This window comes from Nematolebias whitei, chromosome 3 (assembly GCF_014905685.2).
Source record: "Nematolebias whitei isolate Nwh7 chromosome 3, NemWhi1, whole genome shotgun sequence".
NCBI lineage: Eukaryota > Metazoa > Chordata > Actinopteri > Cyprinodontiformes > Rivulidae > Nematolebias > Nematolebias whitei.
The window spans coordinates 44,042,592-44,066,447 of record NC_056500.1 but is presented as its reverse complement, the minus strand read 5'-3'; the positions used below and the strand labels follow the sequence as shown (position 1 = coordinate 44,066,447).

General features: G+C 43.9%; 2 protein-coding genes across 2 annotated transcripts in view; one reads left to right on the top strand and one right to left on the bottom strand.

Annotated features, from left to right (window-relative positions):
- polq (polymerase (DNA directed), theta) overlaps positions 1-1,118 on the top strand; it is an 81,466-nt gene extending 80,348 nt beyond the window's left edge. The window contains exons 31-34 of the mRNA XM_037674352.1: positions 137-261; positions 345-474; positions 560-666; positions 1,005-1,118. Coding sequence (XP_037530280.1) covers positions 137-261; positions 345-474; positions 560-666; positions 1,005-1,118 — 476 coding nt within the window. The remainder of the gene's footprint in view (positions 1-136; positions 262-344; positions 475-559; positions 667-1,004) is intronic.
- Positions 1,119-2,596: 1,478 nt separating this feature from the next.
- Positions 2,597-22,753, bottom strand: uba6 (ubiquitin like modifier activating enzyme 6). The gene is made up of 31 exons (XM_037674351.1): positions 22,713-22,753; positions 22,527-22,621; positions 22,401-22,429; positions 22,221-22,315; positions 21,526-21,637; positions 19,432-19,512; positions 19,192-19,314; positions 16,463-16,586; positions 16,224-16,327; positions 16,075-16,137; positions 10,703-10,779; positions 10,226-10,292; positions 9,957-10,100; positions 9,706-9,852; positions 9,553-9,633; positions 9,390-9,467; positions 9,125-9,306; positions 7,572-7,677; positions 7,370-7,459; positions 7,188-7,268; positions 6,977-7,105; positions 6,818-6,869; positions 6,659-6,722; positions 6,510-6,579; positions 6,355-6,426; positions 6,141-6,264; positions 3,617-3,810; positions 3,373-3,500; positions 3,179-3,266; positions 3,006-3,100; positions 2,597-2,894 (listed from the first exon to the last, which is right to left on the bottom strand). The coding sequence occupies exons 1-31, from the start codon at positions 22,751-22,753 to the stop codon at positions 2,753-2,755; spliced, it is 3,078 nt and encodes a 1,025-aa protein (XP_037530279.1). The 3' UTR covers positions 2,597-2,752.
- Between the last annotated feature and the right edge of the window lie 1,103 nt (positions 22,754-23,856).

Here is a 23,856-nt window from a genome sequence, read left to right as displayed (position 1 = left end):
GTGTGTGTGTGTGTGTGTGTGTGTGTGTGTGTGTGTGTGTGTGTGTGAGAGATGAGAAGCTGTGAGGTAAAATGAACACTAAAATCATCCATGTTTCTGTTCTCACCATTTTTCCATGTCCTCTCTTGTATTCCAGGGATTAATACTTTTCTTAAAGAAACCGTGAAGAACTGCGTAAAGAACGGTTATGTTCAGACCCTGATGGGCCGCAGGAGATATTTAGCTGGCATCACCAGCACCAACGTGCACATCAAAGCTCATGTAAGTTCACGATTTCATCAAGATTTCACTTGTTGAACGAATCTTTTATCGTCTGTGTCTCTTATCGTCCGTGGCTCAATCAGGCGGAGCGGCAGGCAGTGAACACAACTGTTCAGGGTTCAGCGGCAGACATCGTTAAACTGGCGACTGTGAACATCCAGAAACGGCTGCGACAGACGTATCCTGCAGCGCCGCTGTCTCACCAGCACACAGGTGACCTCATCGCTGCGCTCTCGTTTACTTTTTGCACGAACAACACATGCACACGTCTGTTAAATTACATTTGTTGTCACGCCAGCCCATAACGAGAGCAGAGCCAGGACGTCTCGGCTGAGGGGAGCCTATTTCATCCTGCAGCTGCACGATGAGCTCATCTATGAAACCACAGAACAAGACCTCATACAGGTTGGAACGTTACCGTTGGGCTTCTCAAAGCTTAATTTATTCTAAGTGCATCTTCAAGTAACGCACATGGCACGTTATACCCCGGACAAACAATGACCTTGTATAACCTTTGACCTTGATTTGTGACCTTGACCTTGGAGCTGGGGTGATGAAGAGTATGCAACGCTCCGTCTAGTGATGATAGATAGGTGTAGGAATTTTGTTAAATCATCTTGAGCGGATCAGAAGTTATGGGACAAGAGAAAGTTTACAGGCGGATGGAGCCACACCGTAACACGACAGACTTTTGACGTGCAAAAAGTGGGAAAAGTTCATGTGAATGTTTTTTTTCTTGTCAGGTTGCACAGATCGTAAAGAGGGAGATGGAGTCAGCAGTGAAACTTTACGTGAAGCTAAAAGCCAAAGTCAAAGTGGGACCCAGCTGGGGGAACCTGCAGGACCTCGACATATGAAGTGAATGCTTCAAGAAACTGTTCTTCATATATTATTTGCACCAGTATTTATAATCACATTTACAAATGAAATGTAAAAATGAATTAATTTTTAACAAATTCTGCATAAACTTAAAATACATGCATCTATATTACTGTACATCTTTGTAAATTATGTTTAAACCAATGCCTTCGTATCTTGGAGGGAACTGATAAAATGTAATAAACTGAATTTTTATCATTTTTAAAAACAAAGACTCAAGCACTTTAATTTAATACATCCTGAATTCTCACATTTTATTGGAACATAGATGGAGCTGTGACAAGAACAAACATCATCTCTCAACACTGTTTTTACACAGATGGTCATTGAACAAGAGTTAACAACACACGAGACACTCTGCTTTATTCACCATATGTGAATATAGAATGAGCCATTATTTTAATTTTAGTCTTGGCCTGCAGATTACTCCAAGTGGATAAATAATTTTAGATTGATGTTTTTGAATTTTGATTGACTCAATTCCGAACTTCATGGGCATCATTTCAAATATAAACCTGTATATTTCACAACTTTCAAGAGGAACTGAATTTTGAATTGCCTGGATAAAAACAACTCAGTGTTCATTACTAAGAATTAACCAGCGCACCATAATTTAACAACACAGGCTCAGTTTGACACAAAAAAAGAGAAATAAATACGTTGCCAACGTACATCCATAAACAAATATGACAAACTATAAACTATTAAAACCAGGAGTGTGTTATGTTGGATACAGATGTTTGAGGCCTTCCTGTCTAAGAAACATCTGCTCATATCAAGCCAAGGTTTAAGATAACAAACATGGTTTGCCAGCGAGTATTAAATGATGTCAGTGCATGAATTAAACAGCTATGTTTGGGTGGTTGAACTCCTCACAACAGATGCATCATTTTGAATGTGTTGTGATATAAAAATGCTTTTCTGAGGCGACAGACGCGCGCCTACTTGTGACGAAGCACGTCGAAGGTGCCGTCGACATGTTGCTGATGTTAGACGTGTTGTGATGAGGCCGATGAAAGACGTTAAAGTTGATCATTATCTTTGGTCGTTTGCCACAAAACCGTTCAAACCGTTTCGGTTTCTATAAGAAGAGATGAACAAATTCTGAGGAGGAAGATGATGTGATGACCACCATCTGCTGATCGTTCCTGTGCCAACGATCTTACAACTTTAAAACCGAGCAGATTTTAAAACACAAACGAGGAATGGGCTGTACCTTGAAGTATGTAACTGTAGATGACGACTTTTTTTTAAGTAGGTCAACGCCACGAAATGAACAAAATAAAGTATCAATTAAGGCATCAACACAGGCAGGGCTGTGCGTTCCAGAGTAAAACGAATGAGCCACATCTCTGTACAGAGGTATGACAAGTGCTACTCAAGCATCCTTATGTTCCACTGGCTAGATGTGAGGCAAGAAAAAAACTGGGACCAGGTCTGCAGTTCTGGTGGGGGTGGTGTGCCGGGGCTAGGAGCTTTATCATCATCTGATAACATTCTGCAGGAAGACTCTTAGTCCTGCCTGCCTGGCCTACGATCTCAGGGTTGAACAGTTTGCATGAAGAAGAGAAATAAGGACACAGTAGGTTTGAAGAGGACGTCTCAGGAGGCGTCAGCGCGCCTTCCCGTCGGAGCTGAAGTAGTATCGGACAGGCGGACCGGGTAGGTCCACATCTCCATCAGATTCTGGAGCGAATGATACTGTAAGATCAACGTAGCGGCGGTCTGCTGATGGCTTGATGAGCTTCTGCATCCTGTAGGAGGCAGTGGTTCAGTGGACTTTAGTGTTTTAGGCAGGCAAATCATTTTAGTGTAAGAAAACGAGTAAAACTGACTAAAAGAGGCTAATGGGACAAGGTGCTTACGTAAGTTTGAGTCTCTTCGAGTGTCCAGGCATCACAGGCACATACAGCATCTTTACTCCATGGACAACCATGCTTGGTTCAATCCCATACTTTTCCTACAACAATACAACAAAAACTTCTATAAAATACAGCAAAGAAGCTGCAGAACAGAAGGATGTAAACGAATGTCTCACCCTCACTGCGTTCATAAAGTCAGACAGAGTGAAGTCCTCATGGCCAAAGATCGTCCAGCAGTCCCAGATGGAGAAGTACATGTTGTTCCTGGAACGTATACCACGTGCACACTTTCAGAAGTCTAAATGGTCATAACCTACACTTCACCAGTTCACCACTGGAGTAAAACTGGTAACCATGGAAATGCTCCAACCTGATGAGTGTCTGTTTTACTGCAGCGGGCTCTGTGAGCACCACGACTGGAATGGCCAAGTTGAAGAAGCAGTTTTTGAAAGAGTCCAACCTGTAGCCTCCAACCACTTTGATCAACTCCAGAGCCACCTTAGTATTTCAAAATAAAAGCACATCAACAGTAGCTGAGAAGCTGCGAGCAACGACGTGCAGTTTGGTTTCAGTACATCGGTCAAAAGTAAAGGACAGACTAACGCTGTTCTCACCAGTCCAGCCACAGCAGCTGTCGTCGTGGCGATCGCAGGGATGATCTTCCCAGCGATGCGCTTGGTCTTCAGTCTGTCGGCTGGCTCGATCGAGTACATCTTGGCTCGGAGGGAGGACGCTGATGTGATAAAATCAATGTGGCCGTTGGTGTCGTCGTCCTTTTCAAACTGGAGGGGACACATTTGTAATCCTCCTGCAGGGAGTGCACGTGACGGGATGTGTGTTAGTGCTGAATGCTGTTCATAGTACACCAAATAAAGTGGATGCTCAAAATATGAATCTAATGTATTTAGTAACTTCTGCATTCAAGTAAATAACAGCCACTGCCATGAAAGGCAGATGAAGTAATAACTTTTGTCTGGCTACAATGCACTTTATTAACAGCAAGCCTGAGCGTCCATTTCCACAGAGAGTCATCCTCCTCCATCTCTGTCCTCTCCAACTGCATCCACATACAGTGAGGAAAAGTATTTGAACATCCTGTGACTTTGCAAGTTCTCCCACTTAGAAATCATGGAGGGGTCTGAAATATTCATCTTAGGTGCATGTCCACTGTGAGAGAAACTAAAAAAATAATCTGGAAATCACAATGTATGATTTTTTAAATAATTTATTTGTGTGTTACTGCTGCAAATAAGTATTTGAACACCTGTGAAAATCAATGTTAATATTTGTACAGTAGTCTTTGTTTGCAGTTACAGAGGTCAAATGTTTCCTGTAGTGTTTCACCAGGTTTGCACACACTGCAGCAGAGAGTTTGGTCTATTCCTCCACACAGATCTTCTCTAGATCAGCCAGGTTTCTGGGGAAGGAGGTTGTTCCCCAAAATCTCTCACTACGTGGCCCCGGTCATCCTCTCCTTAATACAGTGCAGTTGTCCTGTCCCATGTGCAGAAAAACACCCCTAAAGCATGATGCTTCCACCCCCATGCTTCACAGTAGGGATGGTGTTTTGGGGATGGTACTCATCATTCTTCGTCCTCCAAACACGTTGAGTGGAATTAAGATCATAAAGTTCTATTTTGGTCTCATCTGACCACATAATTTCTCCCATGACTCCTCTGGATCATCCAAATGGTCATGGGCAAACTTAAGACGGGCCTGGACGTGTGCTGATTTAAGCAGGGGAACCTTCCGTGCCATGCATGACTTTAAACTATGACGTCTTAGTGTATTACCCACAGTAACCATGGAACCAGTGGTGCCAGCTCTCTTCAGGTCATTGACCAGCTCCTCCCGTGTAGTTCTGGGCTGATTCCTCACCTTTCTTAGGATCATTGATACGCCACGATGTGAGATCTTGCATGGAGCCCCAGTCCGATGGAGATTGACAGTCATGTTTAGCTTCTTCCATTTTCTAATAATTGCTTCAACAGTTGATCTTTTTTCACCAAGCTGCTTGGCAATTGCCCCGTAACCCTTTCCAGCCTTGTGGAGGTCTACAATTTTGTCTCTGGTGTCTTTGGACAGCTCTTTGGTCTTAGCCATGTTAGTAGTTGGAGTCTTACTGATTGTGTGGGGTGGACAGGTGTCTTTATGCAGCTACCGACCTCAAACAGGTGCTTCTAATTTAGAATAATCAGTGGAGTGGAGGTGGACTTTTTAGAGGCGGACTAACAGGTCTTTGAGGGCCAGAACTGTTGCTGATTGGCAGGTGTTCAAATACTTATTTGCAGCAGTAACACACAAATAAATTATTTTTAAAAAATCATACATTATGATTTCCTGATTTTTTTTTTATTTAGATTATGTCTCTCACAGTGGACATGCATTTAAGATGAAAAATTAAGACCCCTCCATGATTTCTACGTGGGAGAACTTGCAAAGTCGCAGGGTGTTCAAATACTTATTTTCCTCACTGTATCTCTTCTTAGTCTTTTTCCTGGCAGCTGCATTTTTAACATCTAACATCCTACCAGTTTACCCACTGTCCCTCCTCTGGACATGTTCAAACCATCTGTCTGGCCTCTCTAACTTTATCTCCCAGTTGTTCAACCTGTGCTGTACCTCTGATGATCTCATTCTAATCTTCTCCATCCTAAGGAGAACCTTAACATCTTCATTTCTGCCACTTCCAGTTCTTTCTCCTGTCTTTGTCCATGTCTCTGTCTCCAGACCATACAACATAGCTGGTCTCACCACTGTCTTGTAAACTTTTCCGTTGACCTTTGCCGACACCCTTTTGTCACTAATCACTCCTAAAACTTTTCTCCATCCACTCCATCCTGCCTGGACTCTCTTCTTCACCTCTTTACCACATTCTTCATTTTCCTGGACAGTGGACCCCAAGTACTTGAAGTCCTGCACCTTTGTGACCTCTGCTCCTTGTGACCTCACTGTTCCACCAGCCTCCCTCGCATTCACACATGTACTCTGTCTTACTATGACTGACTTTCATTCCTCTTTCAAGTGCATACCTCCACCTCTCCAAGTTCTCTTCCACCTGTTACCTGTTCCCTGTTCTCACAATAGATCAAATTGTCATCTGCAAACATGAGCGTCCCTTTCTAAATGTGTTAATACCTGGTTTGGCCTTGTTTGTGGTGATGGCCTGCTCCAGCTGTGTGATGGCCTCCCTCTCCTCTTCGCTGCTTAGAGGCATCTTTATCTGATCGGGCTTCTTTGCAGTCTCATCAGTCTCTATACACTAGCAGATCAACACCAGTCAGTTTACGGTAATCAGTTTTTCTCCAGCACAGGCACTAAAGCCAAAGACTAAATCATCCGAGGAGCTTACCTTCTCTGAGGGTCTGTACTCAGGAATCTTGAGACTGGAGAAAACTTTGGTCACCACCTCTTCAGAAAGATCCTGATGAACAAAAGAAGCCCAGGAAGTGATTACCGGCACATGTGGGCATTTGATGGTGTTTAACACACATGTATGTGACGTACCTTTTCTGAGTAGGGGACGTTATGAATCTCTGCAAAGAGCCTCGCAGTGCTGATGATGAAGCTGTAATGCCTGATGGAAACAAAGGAAGGTCTCGTAAGCTTGACTCAAACAAACGTGAAAGAGTAAGACACAAACTGCAACAACTCACAAGGGGTCTTTCAAGTCAAATTCCAGAGGTGTTGGGGGTCTTTTTGGAGACTGCCAAAACAAACCTTAGAAGAAAGAACATTAGAACAAAGTTATTCTGTAGTTTTGCATTTCTGATTCTTACGTCATAAATGATCAAAAATCTACTTTTAAAACTTACTCCCATCTTTTAACCTCGTTTCCAGAGGGAAAGAGTGCAACAGCTGTAGGGCCTACATAAAGAGTAGCAGATTTAAACCATACATGAACTGCAGCTTTGTAATACCAGTATGCACCATATCTCCATGTTCTACATTTATATGTAACTTTAGGTGGTTACCTTTCTTTTAAAATACTTTTCAAATTTCAGACGGGCGATAGTGATGCAGTGTTCCCACTGAATGGGCCGTCTGCTTAGCAGCTTTATGACCTGGAATGACCCCTCCAGACTTTCCCCCGCCTGCATCCTCTGCACACACATACACACACACACCAGAGTTGCAGTTGTGCTGAATGAGGAAGAACAACATCTGTGTCAGAGAAAAGCCCACCTGTAGCACCGCTTCAGCTGAGGGGTGCATCTGCCAGAAGGAGTTGTACATGGAGGGCTTGTGAACAAAAGCATTCTCAAACTAGATGATTAAAAAAAGAGATTAAAGTCTCTAAAACATTACAATAAATGTGTTAATTATTTAAACAATAAAAGAACCCGGGTAGGTCTAAGTGGTGAGACCTTGTCTCTGGCCCACTGGATGGTGTGCTCTATAACAGAGGGGAAAGACTTGAGAGTGCAGAATGGGATCTCCTCCTCTGGGGGGTCCCTCTGGGAGGACAGAAGGACAGAGATAAAACTGTAATAATTCTATTTAAAACATGCCAGAAACTAAAGTCAACTACAATCAAGGCCAGAAACTCAGACTCTTCCATAGACTCACATGGCTATTGTAGGACTCAGTCAGGTTTGGCACGATGATCTCGGTGTGTCCTTTGGTTCCCATGGTGCCCGAGTCCAGGAGAGGCCTCTGATTGGACACACAGCGGCTGGAAACAAACACCAGCACTTTTAAACTACATCACACATTTACAAAATTAAAACTTATCATGAGTGAAGTAAAATTAATAAAGGAAACAAGTGAACTTTGGAAGGTACAAAACACAATCTTAGCAAACGACTCGGGGTCATTCTAGGACAGAAGTCATCAACAACAGAATATTTACCACATTTTCAATTTTCCCAAAGTTGTTGAAACATTTTTTTGAAATTTTCATTTAGATTGACAATATTTTTGGTACTTTCCATGCAAAAATGTGAAGTAGAAAAAAAAAATTTAAACTTTGATAAATGTTGAAAAGAATGTATAAAAAAAACCATTTAAAAATAATGAACCAGAGTTTTGAGTTAGGTGTCATGAATTTCTGATGGCAGGCACAAAAAGCAGTGGACTAAGAGATAAAGTTTGTTTTTACTGTGTTTTGAGAGTTGATACTTTAGACACAAACAAAGTATGGTTATTATTTCAGAAGTTCACACCTGGCCTGTGGCGATAAACATTAAATCAATTAATCACATGATAAATGAAAATTATCAACATCGTTTTCATTTATCGGCTTTATCGTTTCTTCGTGTCTCTTTCTACTGAAGACGCTGGATGACAAAAAGCTCAACCCTGGTGCTCTTCACTGACCCGTCCCTTTCTCTTTTCTCTTTAAAATCCGTTTTAACGATCTAAAATCGCGTTTTTGGATCGTTAAAAGCAGCTAAGCTGAGAAGCTAAGCTATGAGCTAAGCTAACAGGCTGACCTCGGGGAAGAAACCTCAGTCTTGTCTAAGCTCCAAAAGTCATAGTTGAAACCCGTGCCTTCATGTAAAAATATCCTGATGCATGCTCAATAATCCAGGTAGAAAAATCTAAAAAAGTTAAATCTGGTCCTCTGGACATTCAACAAAACAAAACGACAACAAAAAATGGAGAAAAGTTTCATCTTTCATCCGAAAGACTTCCTCAGTCTGAGGTGCTGTATTCAGCTCAGTCTTATAAATAGCACCTTCTCAGAGTGGATCAACCAGTTTTGCTGCTGACAACCATCATGTGAGCAGCTGGTTTTGAGGGGCTCATTTTGACATTTTAGAGCTTCTTGCAGGCAAACCAGCTTGCCTAAATCACCAGTACATTGTCTTGCTGCTGTGTTCCAGCATCTGAGCTGGGCCTGATTGTGCGTTGTGAGCAAGCAAACACACCACTGTCATTAACCGTTTCTGTTCAGGGCTACAACAGACCTGTACTGAGTTTGCATTAATAAATAACTGCTTCATAAACCAGATGCCAGAGCTCCGAGGCCAAATTTGGGCCCTGGGATCGCCTGTTGACAACTACTGCTCTTTATTCTAGAAGACATTTTGCTTTACTTTTTATTTTTAGCTTTCTTAATACCAAACTTAAAGGTGCAGAGTTGAAAACTGTAATAAGGGAGGATCATTCACACACACCTGTCCACATATCTCCGTGCCTCCACGTTGTCCAGCGCAGTGACCACTACGTTCAGCGAGGAGTAGAAGGAGTCGTTGTAGATGTTCTCAGAAGCTGGACACACTTTGTTTAAATGAGCTTCCACCCGCAGCTCTGGGTTGATGTCATGAGTGGCTTCTGCAGCTGTCGTACTTTTTGGCTTCTGAAATTGAAGAAACAGAAAATTTGATTAATGCGTTGATTTCAGTGAACATGACAGGGTGAAACTCAAAAACACGTATTCACCTGTATGTGATGGGGTCTGAAGAGAAACTGCCTGTTGAGGTTCGACTTTTCTATGAGGTCTGGATCGGTGATGCACACCTGAGAAATGATGCAGTACGCTCATAACACCAAGAAATAAAAATGTGCCGAAATGCAGAAAGAAAAAAAAAGTGGAGGCGCTCACCTCTCCTGAGCTCTTGGCCAACCCCACACCGAGGAGGGCAAGGTTTTTTAGCATCTCACAACCTATGGCACCACAACCAACCTTAAAAGAACAGATATTTGTTTAGACGCAGACATGACTGAATGGATGCATTTAATAAAGTGCACTTCCTACCATAAAGACCCTGAGCTTGTGTAGTTCAAGACACATAGATTCACCAATGCAGGCTCGCAACCCGTCATACCGATCACCTCTTGGGACAAACTCCTCAACGGCCAAAGACTGAAGAGGCTTGACGAGCTCGATGGTGTCAAGATAAAACTAAACAGGTTAGAAAAAGGGCAAAAAAAAATAAATGTTCAACTGGAAGAAAAAGGAACAACAAAGCATCATTGTGCTTCATTTCACCTCTAATTGTATCCTACCCATTGCTGCAGAGGTGCAAACTTTCCTGTGATGGCTTTAAGAACTTCCTGACTGGCTATTCCCCCTACAGCTGCAGCTAACGGAGGGAGAGTTCCCCTGGACGTCCTAGACAAACAGCGCACCAGCTCAGCATTCACAGGAGCCTTTAAATAAGGAGGGCGAGGAAAAGAAACGATGGAGTAACGTCAGATTATAAGCGACTGCCGATGTGTCGAGGGCTGTTGTGCATCCCTTAAAAGAAACAATAGAAGAGAGAAGAAATGCTCACTTTGTTCTTAAGAGTTGTGTTCACTTCCTCAGTCAGTTTTAGTAAAGTCTCTGCATCCTGTAAACACCTGAAACACAGCAAGATGAAAAGTTTAGAACCATCTGCATGGCTTCACATAAACTTTAACTAGATCCTCCTGGATTGCATAATAAAAGAACTGCTCACAACACATTATACGCCCAATGACAAACTATTAAACAGCAATCTATAGAAACGGACTGGACAAGCACAGACCTTGTCCAACCTTTGACCTTGATTTGTGACCTTGCCCGTGTATGAAACACTCCTAGTGATGATGCATGTGTGTGTGAAGTTTTGTTAAATTATCTCGAGTGGATCAAACGTTATGGACGAGATAAGAGAAAGTTAACTGATATACGAAGACTTCACCAAAATAAGTCCACCTTCAACAGGTGTATAATAAAAATGAAAAGATGTTAGACTGAAGAAGACAAAAGAGAGATGAATTCTGTTTACCCAGTGTTGGGAAGCCTGCAGTGTTTATACTGGAACCTGTCCAGAGCCAGCATGGCAGCATGAATCTGCAGTGGGGCCTGATGGGTAGATTTAAAACAAGAGAAGAAGAAACTCAAAACCAAACAAGTGACTTCTGGTATTTGTGAATCAGCATGTACCACAAAACCAGCCAGTTCTATTTCATCCCTCCTGACCGCCAGAGGGCAGTGCTGAAAGCACTGAATGTTCCCTTCACGCATGCGCTGTTCGAGTAATAATATCAACGGAGTCATAGGTGTGACACGGATGACCAATCAGCAGCTATATAGCCTGATGTCATCCGCAGCTCTGCTCCTTTTTTCTTCTCGCGCTCGGTTCAATTCAGGGTTTCAGCCCTTTGGATATTTGAACTTTTCACCGTCGTCGGAGGCCCGACTGCCCGTTGGCGGGAGTAGCGTGTTCGCCTTCCTAGGGGCTGCGACGGTTTAACCTTGTTCAATGGTATTTCTGCTGTTCGTTGGGGTCTACGGCAGTTTCCGCCCCCCTCCCAACTTACAGCGTCTGACTACTATGCGTGTGATTCAACACTGGTGAATAGTTTTTTTCACTTATATTTTGCCATTGGCTAGATGTAGCGTTCGCTCCGCTCCCGTTTGTTAGAGGCCTCTAACCGTGTGGTCGGTTGGACTGTGCTCCAAAGTTTGTTAATAACTACTAGGTGTGTGATTCAACACTGGTGAGTAGCGTTTTTTACTTATTTTTCGCCATTTGTTAGCAGTAGCATTCGCTCCGCTCCCGTTTGCTGGAGACCTCCAATTGTGTGGTCGGTTGGACTGTGCTCCGAAATTTAATTACGTAGCCAGCAGAGTTTCTGGCCTTGTTTTCATTAGTGGAGGCTAGCGTTTGCGCATCCTCTCTCTAGTCATTTTCACCAACCTCAAAGAAGGTTGGACCGAGCTAGCGATACTAGCCTCCCTACGTTCTGACCTTGTTTTCTTTGGTGAAGGCTTGCGTTCGCGCACCCACTCCCCAGTCATTTTCACCAACCTCATACACAGTTGGACTGAGCTAGTGGTACTTGCCTCTCTGAGTTCTGGCCTTGTCTTAATTGGTGAAGGCAAGCGTTCGTGCCCCCTTCTCCCAATTGTCCTCTTTTTACCAGCCGAGCTAACGGCGTTAGCCTGTCTGAGTTTCTTTGCCTTGTTAATTGGTGATGGCAAGCATACGCGCCCCCTCTCCCAATTCTAGGCCTATCCTTTTGTCCTTGTTTTCGCCCTGTATCCTGGACAGATCTGGCGGAGTCAGCCCCTTTGCTGACTTGCAGTTTTTTTACTTGAGTAAACTGCCTAAAATAATGAGCATGAACAGCTCTCACTGTTGCAGATTGTGGGGCCGTGCTCCAGGCAGATGACTGTCATGACCTGTGTCCTGCCTGTCTTGGACGTGACTATCTGGTGGAGGCACTGTCAGAGAACCCCTGTATGAACTGTAGCTTTATGCTGTGAGGGTGGCTCGGCTGGCCCAATTTTGCCCCGAGCTTAGCAGTGACCTCCACCTAGGTGCTTGAAGTGCCGGTCTGAGGCCACAGTCTCTGTGGCCCCTCCTAGGAAGAGGCGAGCCAAGTCTGATCAGGGCCTCTCCACGAGGTTGGAGCAGCTGTTCTCAGAATTGGCGGAGATGAAGTCCCTATTTCAGGCACACCAACTGGGGACTGAGCAAGTGGCAGCGACCGGACTCTCCTCCCTACCCATGCCTGAGCTGGCTGCAGAGGAGGATGCGTTATCCTTGGCTGCCTCTGCCTCTCACTTTTTAGGTGAGGAGGAGGGGCAGTCATCTTAAGTCTCAGAGACTGGTTCACTTTCTTCGTCCCAGAGCGTAGCTAGTGGGTCAGGTGACGGCTTGATGCAGGATGTCATGCGTATGGCCCTGAGACGGCTGCAGCTGGATGTCCTGCAACCAGAGGAGTCCACCCCTGGAAGTGCCTTCTTCAGGCGCGGACGGGCCCCTCCTTTTTCCGTCCCTCCATCCGAGGAGTACCTGAGGGAGTTGCATGGTTGCTGGCGGGACCCAAAAGCCTTTGTGCACCTCTCCACGGATGGTCGAATGTTGGTGGCTATGCATGAGCCAACTGCAGCGGGCTTGGATCGCATGCAGACGATCGAACCTGCTGTTGCCTCGCTCATCGTGTCACCAGAAGAGGCTCTGCGCAGTGATATTTGGTGCCCACGAGCTCAGTGTCACATCACTGATGAATTCCTCTGCAGAGCTTATTGCGCCGGGGCGTATGCTGGCCGCCTCGGCAATTCCATGGCGCACCTCATGCTTGCCCTCTCCACGTCCCTTCAGGGGACTAGCGGTGCGACAGCAGCAATGGGCTTTAGCGATGCAGCGCTCCAGGCCTTTGCACTGATGACGAGGGAACTTGGGCACGTGATGGCCTTCTTGGTCCAGGCTCGCCAACAGGTCTGGTTGGCGCAGTCAACATTGATCAAGCCATGTCGTAGAACACTCCATAATGTCCCAGTGGTGCCGGGGGAGTTGTTCGGTTGCCTTGGAAGCCTGTGGTCTTTACCCTCGTGCGATTCAGCAGAGACCAGACAGGAGCTTTCGTGAGTCGGTCCATCAACCAGCTAGACAGACTCGGACAAAGGACTCTGGCTGCCATGTGTCCCAGTTGGGCCTCAATGTCAACCTGGGGAAGAGTTGCCAGATCCCTTCCCAGACGATCACCTTTCTTGGGGTGGTTCTGGATTCACCCTCCATGATAGCTCGCCCATCCGCTCAAAGGGTGGGCGGCATACTCCAGCTGGTCAGTCGTTCAGGCTGGGCAGGCAGCTCCCCTACATTGCCTTCCTGCAGTTACTCGGCAAACTGATGTCAGTCACTCGGGTGGTGCCCTTAGGCCTGCTGTCACTTCACCCCTTGCAGAGGTGGCTCAACAGCTTTCACCTGGATGCTAGGCTGCACAGGCATCGCAAGTTTGCAGTGGCATTGTCATGTCTTCATGTCCTGTCTCCATGGAGGGACAAAGATTATTTGTCCAGGGGTGTCCCCATGGGAGTGGTAGTGTGTCGCAGGGAAGTGGTCACAACAGATGCCAGCTCCATGGGATGGGGCGCTGTGTGGCAACGTAGAGCGGTTCAAGGCCGCTGGGGTAAAAAGGACCGCTCCATGCATATAAATGTGCTGGAGCTGCGTGCAGTGCATTTGGCACTCAGGTACTTCCTGCCCCATCTGGAAGGAGGGCATGTTTTTGTTCAGTCAGACAACACCTCTGTTGTCTATCACAACCACCACCAGGGGGGCACCAGGTCAGCACAACTTCTGAGAGTGTCCAGAGAGCTCCTGAAATGGGCCTCTCCTCACCTGTCCACTCTGCGGGTGGCATACTTACCAGGGTGACACAATCAGGTCTCAGATTTTCTCTCCCGCCAGGGGTCTGCTCCGGGAGAGTGGTCCCTCCACAGCGACATAGTACTGATGATCTGGGACCGTTTTGGTCAGGCAGAAGTAGATCTGTTTGCGACAGAAGAGTCGACTCAGTGTCCCCTATGGTACTCCCTTACGGGGGCATCAGGTGCGCTGGGCCAGGATGTATTGGCTCATCCTTGGCCAAAGCTCCTATATGCCTTCCCACCCATTTCTCTAATTTGGCCAACCCTTCAGAGTCTTCGAGGAGGGCCACAGGATGCTGCTGGTGGCTCCATATTGGCCAGCACGACCATGGTTCCTACTGCTACGCAGTCTATGTCAGGGCGTCCCATGGTGTCTTCCGACCAGGAGGGACTTTCTGTCTCAGTTGGGGGGACAGATATGGCACCCCAATCCTCAACATCTTCGGCTGTGGTCAATGCAAGGCTAAGACAGCAGCTGACTAGAGTTTTGAGCCCCGTCAGACGCACCATCCTGGGCACCAGGGCACCCTCTACTCGTCAGCAGTACGAAAACAGGTGGCGTCTGTTTTCCCAACGGTGTTCTGATCACAATGAGGATCCAGTCTCCTGTACAGTACCCACCATTCTGGAGTTTCTCCAGTTTCTCCTTGGTAAGGGTCGCTCTCCTTCGACGCTTAAAAGTTTATGTAGCAGCAATATCATCTAATCACGCAAGCATTGATGGCTGTATGGTGGGGAACCATAATCTAGTCTCCCTTCTTCTGCGTGGTGCCCGTAGGTTGCACCCGCCGACGGCTCCACGAGCACCAGGTTGGGATCTGACCTTGGTTCTCGAAGCTCTGTGCCACCCTCCGTTTAAGCCTCTGACGCAGGCGGACCTCAAGTGGCTTTCATGTAAGATGGCTTTTTTGTTGGCTATTGCCTCAGCAAAGAGGGTCAACGAGCTACATGCTCTCTCAGTCAGCCCCTCATGTCTCAGGTGGGGCCCTGAGGGCTCTTGTGTTACCTTGTGGCCAAACACTGCATTTGCACCAAAAGGTGTTATCTCACTCTCACTGTAACAACCGTTGAGGCTGGCACGTTTTCAGCCTATGCCTGGCGAAGAGTCTGGATTATTGTGCCCAGTGAGGACACTGGAGGCATACGTTGCAGATACTGCCGTTATACGACGTTCAGACCAGCTGTTTGTGTGTTATGAAGGCCCTAGGTTGGGCAATTCTCTTTCCAAACAGTGCCTCTCCCACTGGATCGTGGATGTCATCTGCCACGCCTATGCTGCAGGGCACGGCCCCCTGCCAGTCGGCATGAAGGCACACTACCAGGAGCATTTACGCTTCCTGGGCTGCCCTGAGAGGGGTTCCGCTGGAAGCAATATGTGCTGCTGCATCATGGGTTTCCCCAAGCACGTTCACCAGATTTTACAGCGTTAACGTGGCCACCCTTCATCCCCTGGGCCAGGTTTTTCTGCAAGGGTCCTCTGGGCCTCCTCAGTGAGGTGTGTGCTCAGATTTCCTTGTGACATTCTCGGTATTAGTCATTCAGTGTTTTTAGCACCGCCCTCTGGTGGTCAGGAGGGATGAAATAGAACAATATGTAACCACAGTTCTATGAATCCCGGATGACTGCCAGAGCTTCTCTGTCACTCAGAATCCTTGCATTTCGCGAGAAGCTTCTTTAGGAGCAGAGCTGCGGATTACGTCAGGCTATATAGCCGCTGATTGCTAATCTGTGTCACACCTGTGACTCCATTGGTATTATTACTCGACAGCGCATGCGCGAAGGGAACATTCAGTGCTTTCAGCACCGCCCTCTGGCAGTCATCCGGGATTCATAGAACCGTAGTTACACACGTAACTTTCGTTACTGTTCTTTATAGGCGTACAAAGGCCATGGTACTGACTCAACCTGATTTAAGCAGAAAAGTATCTGGTTAAATGGCCGATAGGCTTCCTCTTGAGATACTAGCTTCCCTCTTTTCATTCTTTTCACCACTCTCACCTCTGGTTTGCTGAAGTCTGGAATCAGGACCTGAGGCTCACACAACTGCTGTTCTAACATTTCCTAAAACACACAAATATTTAAGACAATGGATTCAAAGCAGACGTTTTCTGTTTGATCCAAATGTGACATTTATTGAGACAACTTACAAATATGAATGTCTTGGGACTTTTAACCAGAACAACAAAACCTCCATATGTGTATGGCTGGAGCTGCGACGCATCTCCGATTTCAAAAGTATGGGGGGAAAGCACTAATACACACAAACACACACAATTAGACAAACGTGTTTCAAAAAGATTTGTTTTACTTCTTTTCTTGTATAAAAGTTGATCATTTAAGTTTTGGTAGGCTGTATTTGATGAATCGTACGAGTTTGGCACGTTACCTGTAACTGGCCGTGTGGAACCGTTCAGCTCCACCATGCCCCCGACCTCTCTGAACACAACTCTCTGGCCAGTTTGGAAGCCATGGGGCTGGTTGTCCATGCAGGTCACAACCCCTGGATTGTCCTGATAAAATGAGAGGAGACACGTATGGTTTCACCAGGGGAAGAAGGAAGGATTGACATCCCCAAGACTGATCAGGGGAACATTTTCATATTTTAGCTGTAATCATATTTCATGCAGCTTAGTTTTCTTATGCAGTCATAAAGTATATGATACCAACTTTAAGCCTTACAGCCTCCTATTATTGTCATCACCAGCAGTTGAACTTGCTGAGCCCCAAACACATAATATTCAAGACACGAGCCAGAAAGACTCAAAATAAGTAGTCAACACATATTCTAATGCTTTTTCCTTTTTTTTTCTTTTGAATTAGGCTGTGTGAAGTGTCTGAGGGTGAATGTTCACCTACTGTTGTTTTAACTTACGTTTAGCTAGCTAATGTTAGCATGGCTAAACTGGAGATTTCCTTCTGCAACATTTCTGAACTAATGTCACCGTTTTAGGATGGAAACATGTTCATCCATAACCTCAAATGCCACACTGAAATTAAAAGAGCTTCAAAATGTCAGAGTAGCTAAAAATAGGGATGCATGCTATTGAATTTTTGGCCGATATCCGATATGTCGATATGTTAAAAATTATTTGGCCGATAACCGATACGAATACTTTTTCTAGACCTACTTACAGAGACTACATAGCTTTCTCTGCTGTGGAATTAAAATACTACATTATGCTGCATGGTCTTTGTCAGTTTGGCTGTTACCAAATACAATGCCAAAAAGGGGCTGAAAATGATGTAACACTATATAAATATATAATACATATTTATAAAATATATAACAAAAACAGCGCCTTTTATATTGGTGAGTAATTTTGGTGGAATGGTCGATGTCCGATATTTAACTTTATTGCCCATATCGGTCGATATTGATACCATGCCAATAATACTGTGCATCCCTATCTAAAAATATTTATTTAGTCAAGATCAAAATCTAATCATTTCATTTTCATTTTTCTCAAACAAAAATGAACAAAATGCTTTAAAGAATTATTTAATGCATAAAACAAGCGGTACGACATCTCCCCCATCACTGAGGGATTTGGATAGTGAATGTTGGTAGTTTTGACTAGAACTGAACAGAGAATTAGGGATGCACCGATCCACTTTTTTCTTTTCTTTTTTTTTTTTCACTTCCGATCCGATACCGATATATGCTGTTTGGTATCGACAGATACCGATCCTATACAGTCTGGTACAGAAAAAAACAGTGCTGAATCAACAAAAATGGCTAAATTATGTCATCTGGACCCAGATGGCATAATTTAGCCATTTTTGTTGTCTACCTACCTGGATGTTTGAGCTTACAAACCCAGTGCTGAATTAACTTAAAACATTTGTTTTGTTAAACGCAGAGATGAATGTACTGAATTAGAAATTTATTGAAAACTCTGCACCATAACAGCACACTTAAACACATCAAGAGCTTCACGAGCTTAGTCAAAACATGTAAAAACAACACAACTTTAATTTGTTCAGTCAGTACGCTACAGCGTGATGTCACTCAGATCACAAAACATAGAATTATAGTGAATAGATTTGTCCAGTCATGGATCGGTCACATTGTCATGGATACCCGATCCAAAAGTGTTTCCGATACCGGTACCAATACTGGTTTCGGATCTGTGCATCTCTACAGGGAATGCAAGTAAACTTAATGTTTTTAGTGTAAAATATATTTATATTACGGAATAGGAGTTACATTGTGTATAAGAATGAAAATAGTTTGTTTTGTTTTTTTTCATTGTCCAAAGGCGCAGAGTGATGGGAGCAACTTCATCCACGACCAGGCACACTGGCAGAGGCAGAGGGTGGCCACCACAGATTAATTTTTGGCCACCCCAGTTATTTGAGGAAACTATACATAATAAAAACTAGAAGGCATAGTTTCCTCAAATGATAGGGGAGGTTAGTTTACATATATGGTGGTAGCCATCTTAGATTTTGGCGTAGCAATCAAATTTTAGACAGTGACCATTTTTACACCCAGATGCAGCAACACACCAAAATGGAGGTCAGCACTTTGCTTACTTTTGAAATGATCCAACTCACAAGGTTTACATACAGTATTCATATATGGTGGTAGCCATCTTAGATTTTGACATGGCAACCCAGTTTTCAACAGTGACCCTTCTTATGAATAGATGCAGCAACGTACCAAAATGGAAGTTGACAATGTTTCAAGTTATCAAGATCACAACATACATGCATAAACAGATGGACTAACGGAAGGATGGAGGGTATTTCCAATTCCCCTTCTTCACTCCGCGATAGGGGACAAAATATTGTGTTACAATTCTGTGCTGTCAATCAGCTGTGTCTTGTTAATTTTTGTATATTTATCCTGGTGTTCAGAGCAAATTGAGGCCCCTGATGTAAATATAATTTAGTTTTTAACACCTCTTCCTAGATTTTTCAAAATTGGGGCTTCTTTTCTTCCTTAATGTGAGGAAAAAATGTAACCCCCACCTTCCCTGGACTGTCAGTGTGCCGATAAAGAACTTTTAATTTTTATGATTAACAAACTGATAACGGATAATCAGTATTATGTGGTTAACAAAGAAACAACTCTAAATATTATTTTAGAGATTATTCAAAGAATGTCCCTACCTGAGTAATACTTTGGATGAAAATCTCCTTGGGCTCCTCTCCCGTGGGATCAGACACTTCAAACGCTTCTCCAAAATCACAAAACACTCGCACGCAGATGCCATATGCATCACAGCTGATAAACTGGTGGAAAAAGATGCACAGTTGGTTAATACACAGGAGTCGCAGTTCCCCAAAAATGTGTAAAACACAATTTTGCTGCAACGTTATGTATAAACACACTCAAGACAGTAAACTTACTCTGATGGGGGTCTGCTGTGTGTGGCAGAAATTATTGACCCTCTTCTGTAAACTCAAACTGGCCTCTGTCAAAATCACACACTGCAGCAGAAAGCACAACAATCAGACACTACAGTGCCTTGCGAAAGTATTCAGCCCCCTTGAACTTTTCAACCTTTTGCCACATTTCAGACTTCAAACATAAAGATATAAAATTTGCATTTTTTTGTGAAGAATCAACAACAAGTGGGACACAATCGTGAAGTGGAATGAAATTTATTGGATGTGTCAAACTTTTTGAACAAATAAAAAACTGAAAAGTGAGTGTGCAATATTATTCTGCCCCTTTACTTTCTGTGCAGCAAACTCACTCCAGAAGTTCAGTGAGGATCTATGAATGATCCAATGTTGTCCCAAATGACTGATGATGATAAATAGAATCCACCTGTGTGTAATCAAGTCTCTGTATAAATGCACCTGCTCTGTGATAGGCTCAGGGTTCTGTTCAGAGAGCATAATGAAGACCAAGGAACACACCAGGCAGGTCCGAGGTACTGTTGTGGAGAAGTTTAAAGCCGGATTTGGATACAAAAAGATTTCCCAAACTTTAAACATCCCAAGGAGCACTGTGCAAGCAATCATATTGAAATGGAAGGAGTATCAGACCACTGCAAATCTACCAAGACCCGGCCGTCCCTCTAAACTTTCATCTGGAACAAGGAGAAGACTGATCAGAGATGCAGCCAAGAGGTCCATGATCACTCTGGATGAACTGCAGAGATCTACAGCTGAGGTGGGAGAGTCTGTCCATAGGACAACAATCAGTCGTACACTGCACAAATCTGGCCTTTATGGAAGAGTGACAAGAAGAAAGCCATTTCTCAAAGATATCCATAAAAAGTGTTGTTTAAAGTTTGACACAAGCACCTGGGAGACACCAAACATGTGGAAGAAGGTGCTCTGGTCACATGAAACCAAAATCAAACTGTTTGGCCACAATGCAAAACGATATGTTTGGTGTAAAAGCAACACAGCTCATCATCCTGAACACACCATCCCCACTGTCAAACATGGTGGTGGCAGCATCATGGTTTGGGCCTGCTTTTTGTCAGCAGGGACAGGGAAGATGGTCAGAATTGATGGGAAGATGGATGGGGCCAAATACAGAACCATTCTGGAAGAAAACCTGTTTGAGTCTGCAAGAGACCTGAGACTGGGACGGAGATTTATCTTCCAACAAGACAATGATCCAAAACATAAAGTCAAATCTACAATGGAATGGTTCACAAATAAACGTATCCAGGTGTTGGAATGGCCAAGTCAAAGTCCAGACCTGAATCCAATCGAGAATCTGTGGAAAGAGCTGAAAACTGCTGTTCACAAACGCTCTCCATCCAACCTCACTGAGCTCGAGCTGTTTTGCAAAGAAGAATGGGCAAAAATTTCAGTGTCTCCATGTTCAACACTGATAGAGACAAACCCCAAGAGACTTGCAGCTGGAACTGCAGCAAAAGGCGACGCTACAAAGTATTAACGCAAGGGGGGCGAATAATATTGCACGCCCCACTTTTCAGTTTTTTATTTGTTAAAAACGTTTGACACATCCAATAAATTTCATTCCACTTCACGATTGTGTCCCACTTGTTGTTGATTCTTCACAAAAAATAAAATTTTATATCTTTGTTTGAAGCCTGAAATGTGGCAAAAGGTTGAAAAGTTCAAGGGGGACGAATACTTTCACAAAGCACTGTATATATTAACTGAGGTCCACATCAGAGTGTCATCAATGCACTGCATCGTTTTTACTTTTTGAAACTTTTCCCATTACGGCAACTACTTTGTATTGAAAACTACAGTAGCTGCACACAACGGGTTCCATTTGTTCCTGAAAACAAACAGCAACAATCTTCTCAGTTTCAATAATCAGCAAACATTCAGCTCTTTATAACCAGCGGGAGACGAGTGCTCGACACCTTTTTCATCTAATCAAAATGTAAACGAGCCAAGAGGTTCACTACAAACAACAGCCTGAGTCATCGAGGCTCAATGGGATCAACATGTATAAATAAAGGTTGAATGAAAAAAAATCACAATGTATTATTATAGTCGACTTACCTGATACTTTCTGAGAAAACTCAGGTCCGTGTTGTCATCCAGAGGTAAAGAAGACGCGTCAACCTGGACATAAGGGTTCAACTCTGCAACCCGAGGGCACACTGCCTCCACCCTGTGAGAGCAACAAGAGAGTCTGGGTAAACAAGTGTACAAGGACAAGGAGAGCAAACCTGTGTCTCTTAACAGAGACGACAAATGCATAGACAAAAACCTGAACGCTTGCTTTCTTTTGACCGATTAAGTTAAGAATGACCGAACATCTATTTCTGAGTTTAGATAATAATCCTGGTCAGCACTGACTGACTCATCACAAAAACATTAAAAAGGGACTAGTTTTGGTCATCTTTACTTACATTTCCATTTTGTTTTCACTCAAATTCAAGCCCAATGTAGACAGAAAATTACAAGCATCGTTCATTTCCTCTGCAGTACTAAAAACAGCCCAGAGCTTCAAAACAGACATTTAAAAAGCCTACACACATTCGCTTTCAAATCCACAGAGCGTGCATTACGCATCATCCTCAAAACACCTACTGTGGCAACATATTTTAGGAATAACAGTGCTTTGCTGCTCCACAAACATCTAGAGTCAACACTTAAGGCTCACTGAAGTTGTTTCTGGGCTCTAAAAGTTCATCAACACCGTTTCGGGTGTTCACAGAATCACAGCAGTCCTTCCATGCTGCATGCATTACCTCCTCCTTTGGCTCGATACGTCCTCTTTGCGGATAAAAAAGTTGGAGCCGAGATCCCAGGCTTCACACTGCTTCGTGTCATGAAGCGTAACTGTCTACAGAAAGCACACACACACACACACACAATTTGTGCATACAGAAACTATCAGGAAGTTGGGAGGTTAGTTATAGTGTGTCTACCTTCACGCCTGCCAGAGCAATATTCTTAGCTAGAAAAATGCAAAAGACAATTAGTGTTTATGCTAAATTCAGTTATTTATGAAGGTTATTTGATTAGTGTGTTTATAACAGTTTTGTGAGGCTCACCTATCTCTACACCCATTGCTCCCATTCCACTAAGAAAGACTGAGGACTGGGCCATCTGGTGCATAGCACTGTCTCCAAGCACATATCGCTGGCGGCTGGAGGGAGGAATACAAAAGGAGGAGAGAATGAGTTGGAAAGAAGGTGAAGTAAATGCACCTGACAGTCGCCATATTAAGGTAAACTTGCCTGTACAGGGAGTCGTCAATCTCCATCAAATCTGAAGCCATGCTGGGAGGGGAAAGGGGCTTAAGCCGGTTCACTGAGAGACTCCACCTAAAACAATAAACATAAACATTGACGTGCCGGATTATCGAGGCTCTGCGAGCTGTTTCAAGTTTAACGTAATGATTTTGAACCAACGCCCAGCTTTAAATTAGCTACGTGGCTAACTGTCACCGCCAGCCGTGTTGTTGACATCGGCTTCTTCCCATTAAACATGAAAACTTCACATCCTTATTAAGGTGATACAATTTAATAGGCTGCTCAGAAGAACTCAGTGTTAGCAGCTTCAGCTAACTAGCAGCGAATGTCACTCCTGCCGGCAGGGGTGCTTTTTTCGGCACAACACCGGTAGCAAGCGCTTCTAACAAACTCGTCGACACCTTTGTTAGGCTACAAAACAACATCCAAATTAGTTACCTCTTCTAGCCAAAGTAAAAGCAATAAAACAACGAGTAAAATGTGTTTAACACCGTTAAAATAAGGCTGAAAGTCTTACGCAGATTTCTGACAGTATGCACGACGAGTAACGGCGAATGAATGGCTGTGACTGGTTAAAAACTTGGAGTACTTCCGGGTTAAGAAGATCACATGACCGCAGTCATCCAATGATTTCACAGAGCTGAGAATGGCAAGAAATAATCGTGTCAAAATGATTTGATCTTTATTGAAGTCTTAAAACTCAGAATCACTTTGTCATGTCAAATTTGATATATGCAATAATAAAAATAATAACAAGGTCTCTCTTGTAAATGAGTCCTCGAGGCTCAATGGGATTAACCTGTATAAATAAAGGTTGAATGAAAAATCACAATGTATTTTTATAATTTGTTGTTATTCATTAAAGCTGTTTTGAGAAGTTTTGGTGTTTTGGTTGGTCAGCTGTCTAATAAAAAATCATAACCTTTTGATTACCGAGAATTAGACACTTTAAGAATCCATTTATCTTGTGAGCCTTGCACAGTTTGTCATTGTTTTTCAAGCTATTAAGGTGTCACTATTCTCCGTAAGGGGTTTATTTCCTCCTTCTTCAATTGTATTCCCTTCATTGGATCTTGTTGACACACACTCATTGCCAAGTTAGGCAGAATGTGATATACTCTAGCATATT

Coding starts and splice junctions, on each gene's coding strand:
- uba6 (XM_037674351.1), bottom strand. CDS start 22,753: ATGGCTTCAGATTTGATGGAGATTGACGACTCCCTGTACAG. Junction 9,853..9,956: donor TTGCACCTCTGCAGCAATGG/GTAGGATACAAT, acceptor TAACCTGTTTAG/TTTTATCTTGACACCATCGA. Junction 7,269..7,369: donor TCCAGTGGGCCAGAGACAAG/GTCTCACCACTT, acceptor TTAATCATCTAG/TTTGAGAATGCTTTTGTTCA.